Below are 15321 nucleotides of genomic sequence, written 5' to 3'. Positions count from 1 at the left end.
TTTTGAATGATCCAAGCTTGAGTGTGTGTGTGTGCTAACTTTCTTGAGTTTGAAAACATTGTGCAGGCCAAACAAAGCACATCTGGAGGCCACAGGTCTATTACCTCAACCAGGCCCCGGGCAGGAGATTTTAATGGAATTTGAAGGATTAGAAATGGGAACAGCTGTGGTATATTTGTGATTAAAAGGCACAAGAGGAAAAAAAAAAATCAGGTCTTTCTGGAGTGTGTCTGTGATGCTTCTTCCACAGATTCAAGGAAACCTAGTAAAGACAGTGTTTTGAAACAATTTTGGGTTGCTAGACTGTGTACTTTTGACAAGGGACAACATTCTATCTCTGAATTATGTAGGTCAAAGTTCTACAAGTGCCATATTGTAAAAGAAGAATTTTTTTTCTATACATAAGCTACATAGAGGGTTATTTTGCAATCCTACATTATATCTGAGTTACTGGTCTCAAGGAAAGCAAAATCTTCTTTGTCTTGTTAATTAATAAAAAAGAAAATCAAGACTTTATTGTGATTTGTACTACCAGACAAATACATGTCTAAATCAAGACTTTCTTGAAGTATAACATGGAAACTAATTAAAAAAGCCAACTTATTAAAGCCTCATGATGTTGGCTATATTGTACCAAACCTGCATTATTAGCAAAGGAAAACTGAAGACAAGGTGATGCCTCCATTGGTAGAAGTAGGTTTCAGCCAAGTTGGAATGCCAGCTCTGGTAAACCTCCCAACACAAAGGCATTTCTTCCACCAGTCATAAGCTTCTGCCACTTGGTAACTAGACTCCGTGACATCAGACTTGGTGACATGACCTCTTATAGTCTCAGAAATAATTCTTACCTGTTAGTGGGCTGCTGAGGAGCTCTTTCTCCTTGGACTAGATGAGCTGAGTGCTTCTCGGACTTTCATGAGCAGATAGATGATTCACCTAGGGGAATGCTGGAAGTTGACCTGGCGTGGAGCTTTGTGAATTTGCATGAATAACAAGGTCCCAGGTAAAGCCAGAGCACAATTTGAGTAGCAAGGAGCTAAAGGACTGAATAAAGCTAGAAAATAGGGCATGTGGACCTACAGGATGTCTGCATTATGACCTGCACAGAACAACTCCTAAAGCCTGACCTTACTTAGAAGGGAACACTTCCTCTTCACAATTAGTTTATGTAGTTCAGATGGGGCCCCTGCTCTTTCCTCTCCTACCCCAACTGCTCCTGATAGAGATGAATATGTGATCCAACCATGGGTAATCAGCAGAAGTAAGCAGGTGACCCAAGATTCAATGATTTTCAGGCCCTAGATCTTGGCTAGTGCCAGTGGGAAAGAGGCTTTCTTTGGTGGGTCGTGAAACCAGGAGCTTCCAGTGACCGACATGGAAGGGGTGCCTGACTGAGAATAAAACCAACAGAAAAAGCAGGGCTAAGATTCAGAAAAAGAAAGATTCTTAACAACATCTTTTGAATGCCTGGATCCATCCATGCCTGAGGCCTGCCTTCTTGGTTACTTGAGCCAATAAATTTGCTTTTATACCCAAGCCAATTTGCTTTCAGTTTCTGTACTTGCAACAGATAGCATCCTGCTAAATATAGTAGTAGGTAAAGCCTGAGGCACAGAGGGGAGAGAATTGTAGCCTTCTCATCATAATTTTTCCTTGGTTGGACTGAGCAATGTGTGTGTGTGTGTATGATATATATATATATATATATTTCCCCCATCCGAGAAAGCACAATCTGAAACTGAAAGTTAGGTGACAAGCAATTTTATTTTGCAAAACAATCACTATACAGCAACAAATACATTTGCAAATTTTGATTGAAAAACATGAACTAACTACAACCAGCCATTGAAGAAATGCCTTTCTATGGTAACAGGCTCTAGAATTATCAGAAGAAAGAAACCCCCCAGAGATTTGTAGCGGCACGTTGGAACCTTGGAATCCCAGCATACAGAGTATACTTTTTGTTGATTTTTTTTCTTTTTGCTAAAGTTGAAGTCGATTTTCATGATTGACATTTTCCGAGTTTAAAAATAAGCTCTTTCCTGCAGAGGGACTTGGCCTCAACCTACACACCCAGGCTAAAAATCCTAGGTGTAAAAAAACAAACATCAGTGCTGATTTTAGCACATCAATTTTGGAAGGAATGCCTAGAATTTGCCTTTCCAAGCCATGAATCTATTTTTTTTCTTTTTGGCTACTTAGTTTGTTTTCCTCATTTTTGTGGCATGAAAAATAGGACAAAAAGTAATTGTAGCAATGTCAGAATCAACCGCACTGAGATTACTTTTTTGATGTTATATTTTGGCTGATGATCCTATTTCCTGCTGTATCACTTTATGAATGTGTGGAGAAGGCCAGCTATCACCAGCAGATTCTTCTATTTAGTGAAATTCTCTCTTCAGCCTTCTTCAGCCATACCCAGTTGGTGTTACACAGGTGTCTTGCTTGTGGGTGGGATTTCAGCCTATCACCCTGCTGGAACTCAGCAGGAGAATCCAGAGAGAGTTGGTTCCTAAATGAACAGGGCCTCTGAAACTCATCATGAACTCGGATCTTTCCTGCGTCATTATAAGGTACCCAATTATTGGTTGCAGGTGACCCAGACAGAGTGAGTTCATTGGAGAAGCTGGCCTTTTAACTCTTCACAGCTCTGGATTACTTATGAATCTTTAAACAGGTTCTCAAAGGCTAAAGCCAGAGAGAAACTGGCAGTAATAGATCTAGAATTGGAACTATGAAGCTTTAATTTCTAGATCAGCGTATGGGTATCCCCACAAGAGTGGTGTTCAAAAAGCTTAATTTGTGTCGTTAATCTTGAGTGAAGGCAAGATAGGTTCCCCTCCCTATCCCCATAAGAAGACATTTAACCTGTGTGTTTCTCTCTTCTTAACGGTACAAATGATCAGTTTCTTTTTGTTAACATTATAAAGAATCACATTTCCATACAAAGGAAGGGCATTTATTCATTATAATTTTGCTGTGGTTTGAAATAAACATTTGTTTTAATGCCAGATCTAATATCTTAATGCTTTATATAAACTGTTTTGGGGCATGTATTTGTAAGAAATGGAATTCTAAAATGTGTAACATAATTACTTATTCTTAACATTTATAAAAATTTAAACCAGGTTGGTAAAAAATACTTATTTTGTAGGTTAAAACTGTTCTAACCAGCTGTTAACTTCTTTCTAGAGAACTTTAATCACTATCTAACACTATCAAACATGTAAGAAAATACCACAGGTCTCCACACAACTACTCTTTCTTCTCCTATTTCCTGGTGCATTTCCAGGGAAGCTGATGAATAAAATGCTTAGATTGGTCAAATCCACATCACAGCAATTCTTAGGCAGAAAACAGACACATCCATAGTCATACTCAGTTTCTAATTTTTCGACTGCTGTATAAAATAATTGATTTATAAATATTTTCAGACATGTTTGCCCATGTAAAACCTCTTAGTTGAGAATGAATGCTATGTTTTTGCTCCGAGAATTTTTTTTTTTTTTTTTTGGTGGAAGTCATGTTGGTTGCAATATCCAGTGGATCACAAAATGGCACCCGTGTTTCTCTATCTTTGCATCCCTTGGCTGTCTTAGACGCTATGATACTTCCTCATTGCCTCATCCATGCTCATCATTTCCTCCTACATAGTCAGGAATTGATTTGGCTCACTGGGATCAAACACCTATCAGACCATTTGCCTTTAACTGTCCAGATCCAACCTACCAGCCCTGAGCAAGAAAAAGAACAGATAAAATACTAAAAAATATCCACCCAGACTGGTAACTGATTGCTTATTCACAAGTCTAAGATGAATGATTTATGAGAAGAATTAATTAATTTGTGATTTCCCAGACTGTAGATTAAGTCAGACCAGTGCTACCTATTGAGAAGTTGTACTAAATCATACAGTGTTCCTTTACAGAGAGCAATGTTGGAATCCTGAGAGAAACTGATTTAGAGATCTGAATCTCAAATGTTTAGTAGCTATAGCTTCTCAAAATATTGTACTTGTCCTTTCTGATCAGGTGATCTTTACTTTGGGTAAGGAAGCCAAATATTTCCTATCAGATCATTTCATTAGCGGGCACTGTTTTGAAGGGTGGAACAACATGTCCCAATGGACTCCCTGCATTAGTTTCAACTTTAGCAAATGGAAAAAAAAAAAAAAAAAGAGAAATCTTAAGAAGTCTGTTTCATGAATGATTACAGGAATAAACCCTAAACTATTCCATGATTCAAAATGAGATAAATCCAAAATCTTAAACCAACAATCTGTAAACCCTTTTAATGTATAACTGGACCCACCCCCACAAACTCCATGTTGGTGAAAGCAAAGAAAAATAAATTTTCCTAGCATCACGGGAGAGACTTGTATCTGGCACTAAAACAGGGTTACAGCTCTGAGTTGTTACAGGAAGCAACTTCATGCTAAAACTTTTTGTTCTTTTTTAATGTATTTTTTTAAATAGGGAAAGAACCCTGCTAACATCTACTTTCACATACCTAAAATTGCAACACCAAAGGGTGCAGGAGACACAGATACTGTGAATAAGGAAGTATAATATTCAAGTATATGAGGAAGTATCACAAATGGCCACAGAGAAATATATATATATATTTATATCTATAATACTGTATCAAACAGATGGAAAGGGAGTATGAAACTGGTAGTGTGGACACAAATCTAGCTGATCAACTGACATTCTAATCAGACACGAGTCCATCCTAATGAAAAGTGCTTCATTCCTAAGAGATGCACTTTTATACCACTTCCTCAGCCACAGCTCAAATGCTTCGTACCTATTTTTAATTAGTTAAATAATTTATTGGATTGACTTATACTCTGATATAATTATCCAGGTCCCAAATGTTAATAACTTAACTGAATCTTTCTTCCCATTTATACAAAATAACACTTTAAAAAAAAAAAACTTATTTCTTACATGCTCTTTCCTTCCTGCAATCAGACTCCTTGATTTAATTTAACCTGTAATAAGTTAAAATGGGCAGCTTTTATCTTTTCACCCAGCAACAGAATAGTGAAATGAGCAGCTTGGATTTCAACAAGGCCTTTCAGAATGTATTATGGATAGCCTTCAGGCACATGAAAGGTAAAAATGCAATTTTTTAAAATAATAATACTCCATGCAAAACAGAGCAGAGCAAAAATAATTGTCCAATTGTACTCATGTAAAGCCAGTGTCTTCCTGTTGCAAATGGAAATCAAGTCAATTTCTGCATATACTATTCATTGTTTTTTATAAAATTGTAACAATTACTACAGTTTGGGAATGAGATTATTTATTTTACGGTTTGTAAAGAATGAATATAACACCTGCTCAGAGCCCACTCCTGCCAAGAGCTCATGCCTAAATATGATTATTTCGCTGCTAAATGAGAAATATTCACAAGCCCTGCTTAGCGAGTGCAGCAGTGACATCCTCGGCCAGAGTGGCCAGCTGAGGGGATTCGAGCAGGTTGATGCTTCCAGAAGAGGAGACATTGCTGAGTCGTCGGGGGGATGCCACGCTGGATCTGCCTGGGGACTGTGTAATGATCTCAGCTCCGTGGTCCACACGGGCCTTCGCATGCTCTCTGAAGTTCAACTTTTGGCTGTCGATCTATTCAAGACAAGCATCAGGCCTTGTTAACTTACGCATCCCAATTGGCCCCTAGATCTTTCACTACATCTCAGAGCTGATGTCAACGTCACTTTTGTTCAGTTCTACCATTCTTACTTCCTATATGTCCGGGTCTTCGATCTGTGATTCGATTTTTTTTTTTAAGATTTTATTTATTTATCATGAGAGACACAGAGACAGAGGCAGAGACACAGGCAGAGGGAGAAGCAGGCTCCATGCAGGGAGCCGGATGTGGGACTTAATCCCAGGACCCCCGGATCATGACCCCAGCCAAAGGCAGATGCTCAACCATTGAGCTGCCCAGGTGTCCCCATCTGTGACCCATTTTGATGAGTATTTCAGAAGGATTTTAAAAAAAGAAGACAGGATCAGCTCACAACCTTGTTTCTTACCTTGACATTACCACCTCCAGGTACATGGTGGGCATTGTCAAGCGAGCCAACTTTAGCTTGGGCCTTTTCTTTGAAATCCAGTTTCACGCTCTCAATTTTCACACGCCCACCACCTGTGAGAGGAGAAAGGATTTTAAATGCCTTGCTACAATGATATCTTCTACTTGTGGTGACTATGTCCCAAAAATAATTATAATAGACAGACCATCATAAAGCAACACACTTAATTTGCTATCCTTTTAACCATGAATGTGAAAGGACTTTTTTAGAATTTCTAGTCTATACCATTTTTTCCCATATCAACCAAGGTAATGACATCCTTCTTATACCATGATATGGCTTGACCTACATATTAATATCTTTTTTCTTCTAAGCCAAACAGAAGTTTGATTTCTAGATAAGTTTCCAATGCACTTATTTATTTTGAAACTCATCATACCTACCTTTGCTTTTCAACTAATAAATTCTTAATAATCTACCCATGTCGAACCTAAAATATCAGAGGGGCTTTTCTTATCTGTATAATAAAATTCTAAAAATAACACACTGAAAATATCCCATTTCATCCTTTCTAAAACTTGGAACATTTAATCTGTTATTCTTAAGGGAGCAAATAAAATTGAAATGAAGATCTTTATTCTTCATCATGGTAACAGGTCACTTTTCCAAAAAACAAAAACAAAAACAAAAACCTATTAAATTAAAAAAAAACCTATTAAATTAGGATGGAATATATGGGTAATATATTCATTTGTAAATTTTCAACATTAATGGCTTGACTGATGAAATTAGATTGGAAGCTAAATTGTTTATAACCAGTGAGCTTTGAGAGTTTCCCATTATCATTAGTGGATGAGGCAATAGGAAGACAACCTTAGGAAACGCTACTTAAAAAAATATATATTTATTTGAGAAAGAGAGACAGAGAGTGAGGAGAGGGAGACATGCAGACTCCCCACTTAGTGGGGAGCCTCTTGGGGATTAATCCCAGGACCCTGAGATCATGACCTGAACCAAAATCAAAGTCAGACACTTAACCAACTTAGCCACCCAGGTGCCCCAGGAAATCCCCTTCTTGTATAGATTGCATAGGACCGATCTGACACTGACTTTTATCTAGCAATGCAGAGACAGTTTTGACCATGCTGTTTCCCTAAATGCCAATTAGTCTGAAACATGAGGATCTGCTGATAGTTAAAAGAGTGCAGAGTGGTGCCCCTATCTCTGCATGCCTTTCCCAGCTTGTAAATGCACGGAGTTCAATGCTGGTAAGTATCCATTGTCCTTTAGTCTGTCCTTGACCTGAAAAGAAGCTAATCAGATCCCTTTACCTCTCCACCTGAGATTTGCTTTCACTTTCATTAGTAATTTGGTTTTCGCTGTGCACATTTCTTTGGAAGGCCAGTGGTAAATGACGTGATCACCTACTATTACTACTACATCTCTCTTACGATTTGGACTGGAAAGAAACATTGGAAAGATTTTTCAGTTTTGGACTCTTGATGCTTTTTTATCTCTGTAGGTCAAAAAGAAAGGTCTGTTAAGTCTCTACAGACTTAGACCTTATGGTATTTTTCTTATATGATACCTAGACATTTATATTGACACTCAACTACCTGTCCAGGGACCCCTTGAAATAATATGGTGTTATTAGATTACATTTTGAAGATGTATCCATTCATTCTTCTCCTGAAGCTTTAGGATGTGCACAATGTTATTTACTTGTGTTTATAGGAGACATATACTTGTCCCTCCCTCAAAATATGCATTATTGCAGGAACTCTTATTCTTCCAACATTTCACCTGGTCACATGGGTCTCACGTGTTAGTTGTGATGGGATTAGAGTGATTCATAAAACACACTTATTTTGGTTAGAGCCTGGAGGATGTTGAGTCTAAACTTAATGAGATCAACTTTCTTGGGATCTTTTTTTTTTTTTAGCTTCTAATAAAAATGGCCTTTTAAAGCTTTCTTTTATGATTATATGTTGTGTCAGTATAATCCTGTTAAAATTTTTGTTGAACTCTATTTTGAGGGAGAGAAAAAAAACGTAATACTGACCCAAAATATATTCACAAAAGGAAGCTTAAGAAGTCTGTTTTTGTTGAAATCCTACTATAAATTTTTATTTAACTATTAGAGAAGCCCATATGAATTCACAGATCTATCCCTTTGGTTCTGAAAAATTCTGGCATTCACCAGGAGCAGTAATTGTGAAGGACTATAACCTTTACCAAGCTCCATATGTCCTAAAGTTGGGCTTCCACATGTTGAACTGTTTCCTTTATTTTCTCCTTGGATATTCCACATTCCAGAGTAACTTTGTGAAAAGCTCGCCATTGTCAAGGATCATTGTATTAACACTTCTCTGTGAAATTAGTCATCTGATTCAGTTCTTATAAAAGGCAGATCTAGATTTAGAAATAGGTGGGAGTCCATGACAATAGTCTTTTATGACCAATAAATCTTACATAGACTACTTCCTTAACTATGTAACATTTTCTTGTGTATTGAAAGTCCAGTTGATTTGGCTAATGGAATATTTGTTGTTTAAATTAAAGGATCTAATATTTTCTTTTGCATTTTGGAAGAAGATAGCCAGTATGGCCAAATACTTCAGTCATATTGTTGACACAGTGGTACAGAGTCACTAAGTGTTTGTAAGCTTGAGTTATAGACAGCAGACTTGTGAAGATACGCAGTATGTGACCATGTCCCCACTGCCTCAGGAATGACAGAGAAGCTAATTTCAGTGTAGCAGTTCCAAAATTAGTACTGAAGATTGTTGGGGAATATCTACAAAAAGACATGACCGCTGATTGACCTAAAAGCTGGACCTGGGCACTTAGAGGCTTCTCATTCCCTACCCTGTCCTTGGAATGGGGGTTCTGGTTGTCTTTCCTGCTCCCAGAGGCTGCTCCCAGAACAGAGCCTTGTTATAATGATGTGGTGTTGAGAACACCTACACTGTATACATGACTAAACCTGGTTAAGGCCTCTTTACAAACTTTTAAGATTTGGTGGGTGGGTATGAGAATCCATCTTGCTGCTGCCCAGAGAAGGCTCATATGTAAGTTTCTTTTACTTATTAAAACTGCCACCTACCAACCTGGAGTAGCCTGCCTCTTTCTTTGGTTTCTCTCTGTCTTCTGAGTACTGGGGCCAGTTTCAGATTACACCAGGGAAGCACAGTTTCTACTCTTTATGAAGCACATTTAAGAAAGGATAGAGTACACATGAGAAGATACAAACAAAAGTCAATTCTTGAAATGATATTCAGGTTTTCTAGTATTAGATGCAAAACCATAAAGTTTCTACTCTTTATGAAGCAAATTTAAGAAAGGATAGAATACACATGAGAAGATACGTACACCAGGGAAGCTCCTAAGAGGGCTGTGAACCAATAGAGATTCCATCTACGCATTCTCTAACTCCTTGACTTGCTTTATAAACATCTTTGTCAAAGTGAAGCCTGACTTCTAAAAATGTTTCCAATGCATTTGTCCATTTTGAAACTTATCCTGTTTATTTTTCAACTCATAAATTCTTCTTAATAATCTTTCCTTGGTCAGAAATCTTTTTGGGTTCAATCGTTCTTATACTTAGTTCTGGATAACATTTGAGACAATGATTAATGGGAATAACCTATTACCTCATTTAATTAAGATATCAAGCATACCAATGGCTTCCTCTTGTCCTTTTATAATTCAGTGGTTATTCTCAAGAAAATTACAAATTTGACAGTTGTCCATTGTTTACATATGCATGGAGGTAGAATTTAGCAAAAATATAATAATGATACTTAGAAAAAATGACTCATAATGTTAGATTTACACTTTAAAGAGGAAAAAAATCCCAACAAATACAAATGTAAATTGTACTTTAGAGTACTAGTCCTATACAATACTCTAAAAAAACAAGAGGCCAATGGTTAAATAAGTTGAGATAAGCATTGCATCAAGTGATGTTCAATTAAGCACTGCATTCTGCTGAGGATTCATAATGCTTATTGACCTACTATAGGATTTGAGAAATTTAGCAGATAAATACATTTCATCAGCTTTGCCTAAGCATAATTTTTATTTCACATATGTAGACAAAATACTTCCAGGAAATCTTTGGAAATGCTGCTTTCAATCCATGTAATTATGTATGAATACATGACCCAAGATATTTTATAGACCATATATTTCAAATTAGATCTAATAAGCATGTGGAGTACATGCATCTTATATACCTTTTAATTTTGAACCTGTCCTATGATATGTGGCTTCTTTGTGATAATTGACTTTGCTTTTCCAAATGAAGATGGCTTAAAGTTTCTAACTTAAGTTTCTGTTAAAATCATGGGTTTTCAGTATGTCAAGACATTTTTCCAACTAGAGATCTCACAACAAATATTTTGCTTGTCGATGTCTTGAGCAATTTAGTATTTCCCAAATTACTAAGAAGTATTTATTTACCTGGCCTGTGGCGGATATTCTTCAGAGAGCCACATTTTGATGTCACGTGGCTTAAGTCTATCTTCTTGGTAACAATCTGTACCTGTATGAACCACATAAAATACACTTAAAATAGTTGAGACATGGATAAGTCCCCAAGCTCATACATAAAATCCAGAAACATATCCAAACTCACAACACACAATAGCACAGAAACCCAAACTGAAGTACATATACACACATAGGAACATACACCCTCCCAGTGTCCTCCCACATTTGGTTGGAGAGAAGGACCAAACTGAAAGAAAATCCTAGAATAGAAGATTTTATTAGTAGAAAACAGATCATGCCACAAGAGGATAGAAACACCTGGATTAATAAAGCAAGCTTCCACTCAGAGAAAGAAGCCACACTATGTTAAAACCTTTCCATAAGCAAAGAGCCAAGTGAAGAGATGAATTATTCTTTAAAAAATGATTTTTAGATAAAAGTGACCAATACTGCTCATAGATTCAAGAAGACCAACATTGCTTTAAGATATAATAAGAAGAAAGCTCAAAGCTTTTCTAAAATATTATTGTCGTGTCTTGGCTAAATGGAATTTTCTTATACACCAAATTATAAAATGGTGGCAGCATTCTTTTTCTTGTGTTTTATTGAAGTTATTTCCTCTCGCAATGTTAGAAACAGTGCTTTTCCAATTGTGGTCCATTGTCCATTTGCATCGGAAGTACAAAGGTATTATTAGTGAATTGCACACTGTGGAAATGGGCCACAGAATCTGCATATTTGAAAAAGTGATTCTTTTCTAGAGGAAAATTTAAGAATATGGTTTTGGAGGTTGGAAGCTCCCTTACTTACTTTTAAGATTTTTTGTTACCTCAGTTTATCCTTTGTCATATAGCTGTTTTGGCCAGCAGGGCCTGCAGTAGAGAATAGGGGTCACTCTTGACACCCTACAGGCATTTCCCAGGACTGAGACTGCTTCTGGGAGAGTACCACACAGTTTGCACTAACAGTCAGGACACAGGGAGGAGGGCAACCATATCAACATAAATACTGATCCTGAGGCTTAGCCTAGCTGCCTTAAAGGAGCCTGGCAAACCTTGCTATGGACTTCCTATGACAATGACACTTTCATGCCCAGCAGAACAACTTTGGGCAACAGGTGACAGCTCCTGGTAGAAGGCACTTGCTGGTCTCTCCACTTTCACTGCTTGACTCCATCTCTGCCCAGCTGAGGAATGAGGAGCCAAGAGTTATTAAACAGGTAAGAATTCTGGACTTGACACTCTATAAATTACTTGAGTCACAAATGGCCAGAATCTGAAGTTTAGGTGACAGGATCCATATAGAGTCAGCCTGGGTCACCTTTTTTTTTTTTTTTAAATAATTTTGTGACGAACCATGCTTACTTTACCTTGAGTTTGCCTGCTTCAGCTCCGCCACAACTATATTTGAGAAATATGGATTCATCTTTTCCTTCTTCTCAAAGAATATTATTTCCACTCAATTCAAGACACAGGAAAAAAAATCCATCAAGACAGTTTATCCTGGGACTTGAATCCTTTCACTTTGAATGACAGATGAACTGTGCTTCAGTAGTTTTGCATTATTCCAAACATTGTTCCTAATTCTCATGAATAGTGATGCACAGAAGATTGACGTTACACACTGTGAGTACTTTCAAGTATATCAGTCTTTCCCTCAAGAGTAATTTAAGTGGAGCTATAAAAGTGTGTGCCCAGCTGACATTTGCAGGGGAGTAGAAACAGCACGAGGAGGTACCTGGAAGCCAGAGGCCAGCAATAGAATTGGCCAGAAAGGTGGGTTTCCCATTCCCCTGAAAAACATGGTGCAGCCCATTAACATTTTACTCCTCAACTGAAAGCAAGCCACTTGCAGATAATCTTACAGGGAAGGATGGGAAGCCCACCAGCAAAACTGCAAGTGTGACAAGCTCCCAGACCCGGGCACACATGGAGCAGCAACAAGAAGGGGGATGTGTGTCTTGGGAGAGAGGCAGGAAAAGAGACAGTGTGCTGGCTGTGCAGATGGCTCCACACAATCAGGACAGTTTTCTAATAGAAGCTTCTACTTACATTTCCGCCCCCAGCAGAATGTTTGATGTTATCCTTGGAACCACATCTGGACTGAACTTTGCTAAAATCGATCTTCTTGTTTAAAATCCTAACCTAAAAGGAATTGGAGGTAACTTCACTATGCATTTTTCTTTCAATATGCTGGGCATGGGGGAGCCAGAATGGGTTGCTGCCAAGGAGGCTCCAAACTTCCTCCCACCGATGTAATCATGTAAGAGAAAAAAAACTAACCCTGGAACTGGAGAACAGATCTATTATTTAAATATGAGCCCCTATTTCCCTGAATCCTCAAGGGCCAAATGTTCAAGAACTTTAGATATCCAAGTTGTTGGCAGGTGTAACCTGGAAACAATTAGAAGAACAGAAAAATAAAACTTGGATCATCTGTGACTGGGAGGCTTCCAATATTGTGGGCCACACTGGGACTCAGTTGCCACTCTATGAAAGGTCTCATTGTGTACTTCAGTGTAGTTCTCACCCTATCCCCCTTTAAATCCTATGTTGTCAGCCATCACAATTATAAATCATCTGTACACTTGATTGTATTACTGGTCCACGTAGCACAACTTGTCAGACTAATGCCACAGATGAGGGTTCTTATTCATCCCAGTGCAAGAACTCTTGCTTTCCCAAGAGGGTCAACATGGAGGCTCAGGGCCTCCTCTGCTGAAAGGGTTTCACTAATGTCTTGCACATTGGCTCAGTAGTCTTCTGAAAGTCCTGTCTCTGACAGCTGCTCATAAACAGCCATAAGTCTTGGATGGTCGGTGCAAAAGCACTCTTTCTATTATTTTAGAGAGGAGCAAACCAAGGACCGTTGTTTGTTCCCTAATAGTAGGCCATGTAGAAGCAGTCCAGGCCTTGCCTAGGTCCAAAAGATTTGAGGTTAGGTGTTCTATTTCTATTTTCAGAAGTTTGATAGTCATCTTGAAGACAATAGCAAATCTAAATCTGGACAGATATTACTCTGGCGTAATGTAATGTGCAAAGTAATAGCTCTTGTGACGTCTTCCATGTGTCTTAAATTTTGAATGTTTTGGAGGGCACATGAGCAATGTAAGCATGGAAAGAAAGGTTCACTTTTGTTTGTTTGATTTTACTTTGGGTACTTCTACTCCTCGCCACGTATCCCCTCAATAGCTAAAGAGAAATTACGTTTTCAACGCTTTAGGGGAAAGTTTGTCCTCTTATTAAAAAAAAAAAAGGCTAAATAAGCATATCCTAGATATACAGCCCTCTCCAAGAATGGTATCACATCTCTTATTATTTGCAAAAAAAAAAAAAAAATGGTATCACATGAGCAATGTAAGCATGGAAAGAAAGGTTCACTTTTGTTGTTTGATTTTACTTTGGGTACTTCTACTCCTCTACGTATACTCTCAATAGCTAAAGAGAAATTACGTTTTCAACGCTTTAGGGGAAAGTTTGTCCTCTTATTAAAAAAAAAAAAAAAGAAAGGCTAAATAAGCATATCCTAGATATCCAGCCCTCTCAAGAATGGTATCACATCTCTTATTATTTGCAAAAAAGAGTAAAAAATTCAAGATGACATTGAATCCTTACTATTTTTAACTAGACAAAGCTTAAATTGCAGTGCCTGCCTGACACTGATAAGAGAGCTTGTCCCTTACAGGGGAAGATCATTGACAGCTCTCATCGGCAGCCCAAGGGAAGGGACTCTTGTCAAAATCTGAAGTCAGGAAACATGATGATTGGGTCATTCTGTAGAGCATGATAAAAATTCCAATTTAAAAAGAAGGAGGGAATATCACACAGAGTCTGTATCTAACAAATATAGTGGCATGCTAAAAATTTCACATAAAACGTAGATGTGAATAACTTTAAGTCAACAAGGGCCATTGCATTTCAAGCCTCATAGATAAATTATTTTTAGAAAGCAAATTACTTCATTTTTTCAAATAATAATATTTTTATACCCTCTATAAGTCTCTATTTTGGCAATGAAATAGAATTTATCTAAGCCATTTTTCCTAATCCTTGGGGATATATCATATTTCATTTGCAAATTTTAATTAGAGATCATTAGAGTACCAATCAAGTGAGTCATTACCAAGTGATCAAAAGCTAAATGTTAGATCTGATTCACTTGTTGCAAAAATGGAAATTCCAAATTCAGTTGCATGAATCTGTTTGACTCTAACATTTAATCAACTGGCAATTTTTATGATTTCTCAAACAAATGATGCAGACCCCAAGGGGGCATATTGCCAGCATTACTTAGAGACAGTTTAAATTGTAAAATCTTAAAACTTAAAGGCTGACTTCTGGATTTTCCCCAGATTTTCTAGAGAATCACAGATTTTCTAGTAAAACACTTAGCTGGCTTTTTTTGATGGGAGACTTTCCCAACATATGTCATGTAGGGTATGACATTCACCATTTTGCTTGATGGTTAAGAGACAGAAATGAAATCACCTTGGGCACGGGATGCTGGATTCTTAGTAAGATTTATGCCTGACAACTTGCACCTGAGCACCCCCTAGTCCATGTGATGCACATTTATGCTTTAGCAAAATTACAAAAACTTCATGTTAAAGATCTCTGGGATCATTTACTAATAATTAATATCTTAGAGAGTTAATTCTACAAATACCAGGAGTCCTCAGAAACCTTCTATAAAATAGAAAAGTAGATGGCTGCTGTTAAGGATAATACTTTATTCCAGACTAGTTTTTTTTTTTTTTTTAAGTCAGAGTCAAGATTTAATTCTTTGTG

At 37.5% G+C, this 15321-nt stretch overlaps 1 protein-coding gene across 19 annotated transcripts in view; it reads right to left on the bottom strand.

Moving 5' to 3' along the window:
• Positions 1–1745: 1745 nt before the first annotated feature.
• Positions 1746–15321, bottom strand: part of MAP2 (microtubule associated protein 2) — a 216633-nt gene continuing 203057 nt past the window's right edge. For 12 of the 19 annotated variants that reach the window (XM_041737518.1, XM_041737516.1, XM_041737520.1 and 9 more), the window contains 4 exons: positions 12586–12678; positions 10505–10586; positions 6041–6153; positions 1746–5627 (listed from right to left, as the gene is read on the bottom strand). In XM_041737518.1, coding sequence (XP_041593452.1) covers positions 5412–5627; positions 6041–6153; positions 10505–10586; positions 12586–12678 — 504 coding nt within the window. In that variant the 3' untranslated portion in view covers positions 1746–5411. The remainder of the gene's footprint in view (positions 5628–6040; positions 6154–10504; positions 10587–12585; positions 12679–15321) is intronic. The other 7 variants (XM_041737522.1, XM_041737531.1, XM_041737528.1 and 4 more) reach the window with 1 other exon arrangement.

The sequence above is a fragment of the Vulpes lagopus genome, chromosome 22 (assembly GCF_018345385.1).
Source record: "Vulpes lagopus strain Blue_001 chromosome 22, ASM1834538v1, whole genome shotgun sequence".
Classification (NCBI taxonomy): Eukaryota; Metazoa; Chordata; class Mammalia; order Carnivora; family Canidae; genus Vulpes; species Vulpes lagopus.
Note: the sequence above shows the minus strand (reverse complement) of the source record. Positions and strands in the feature narration are given on the sequence as shown.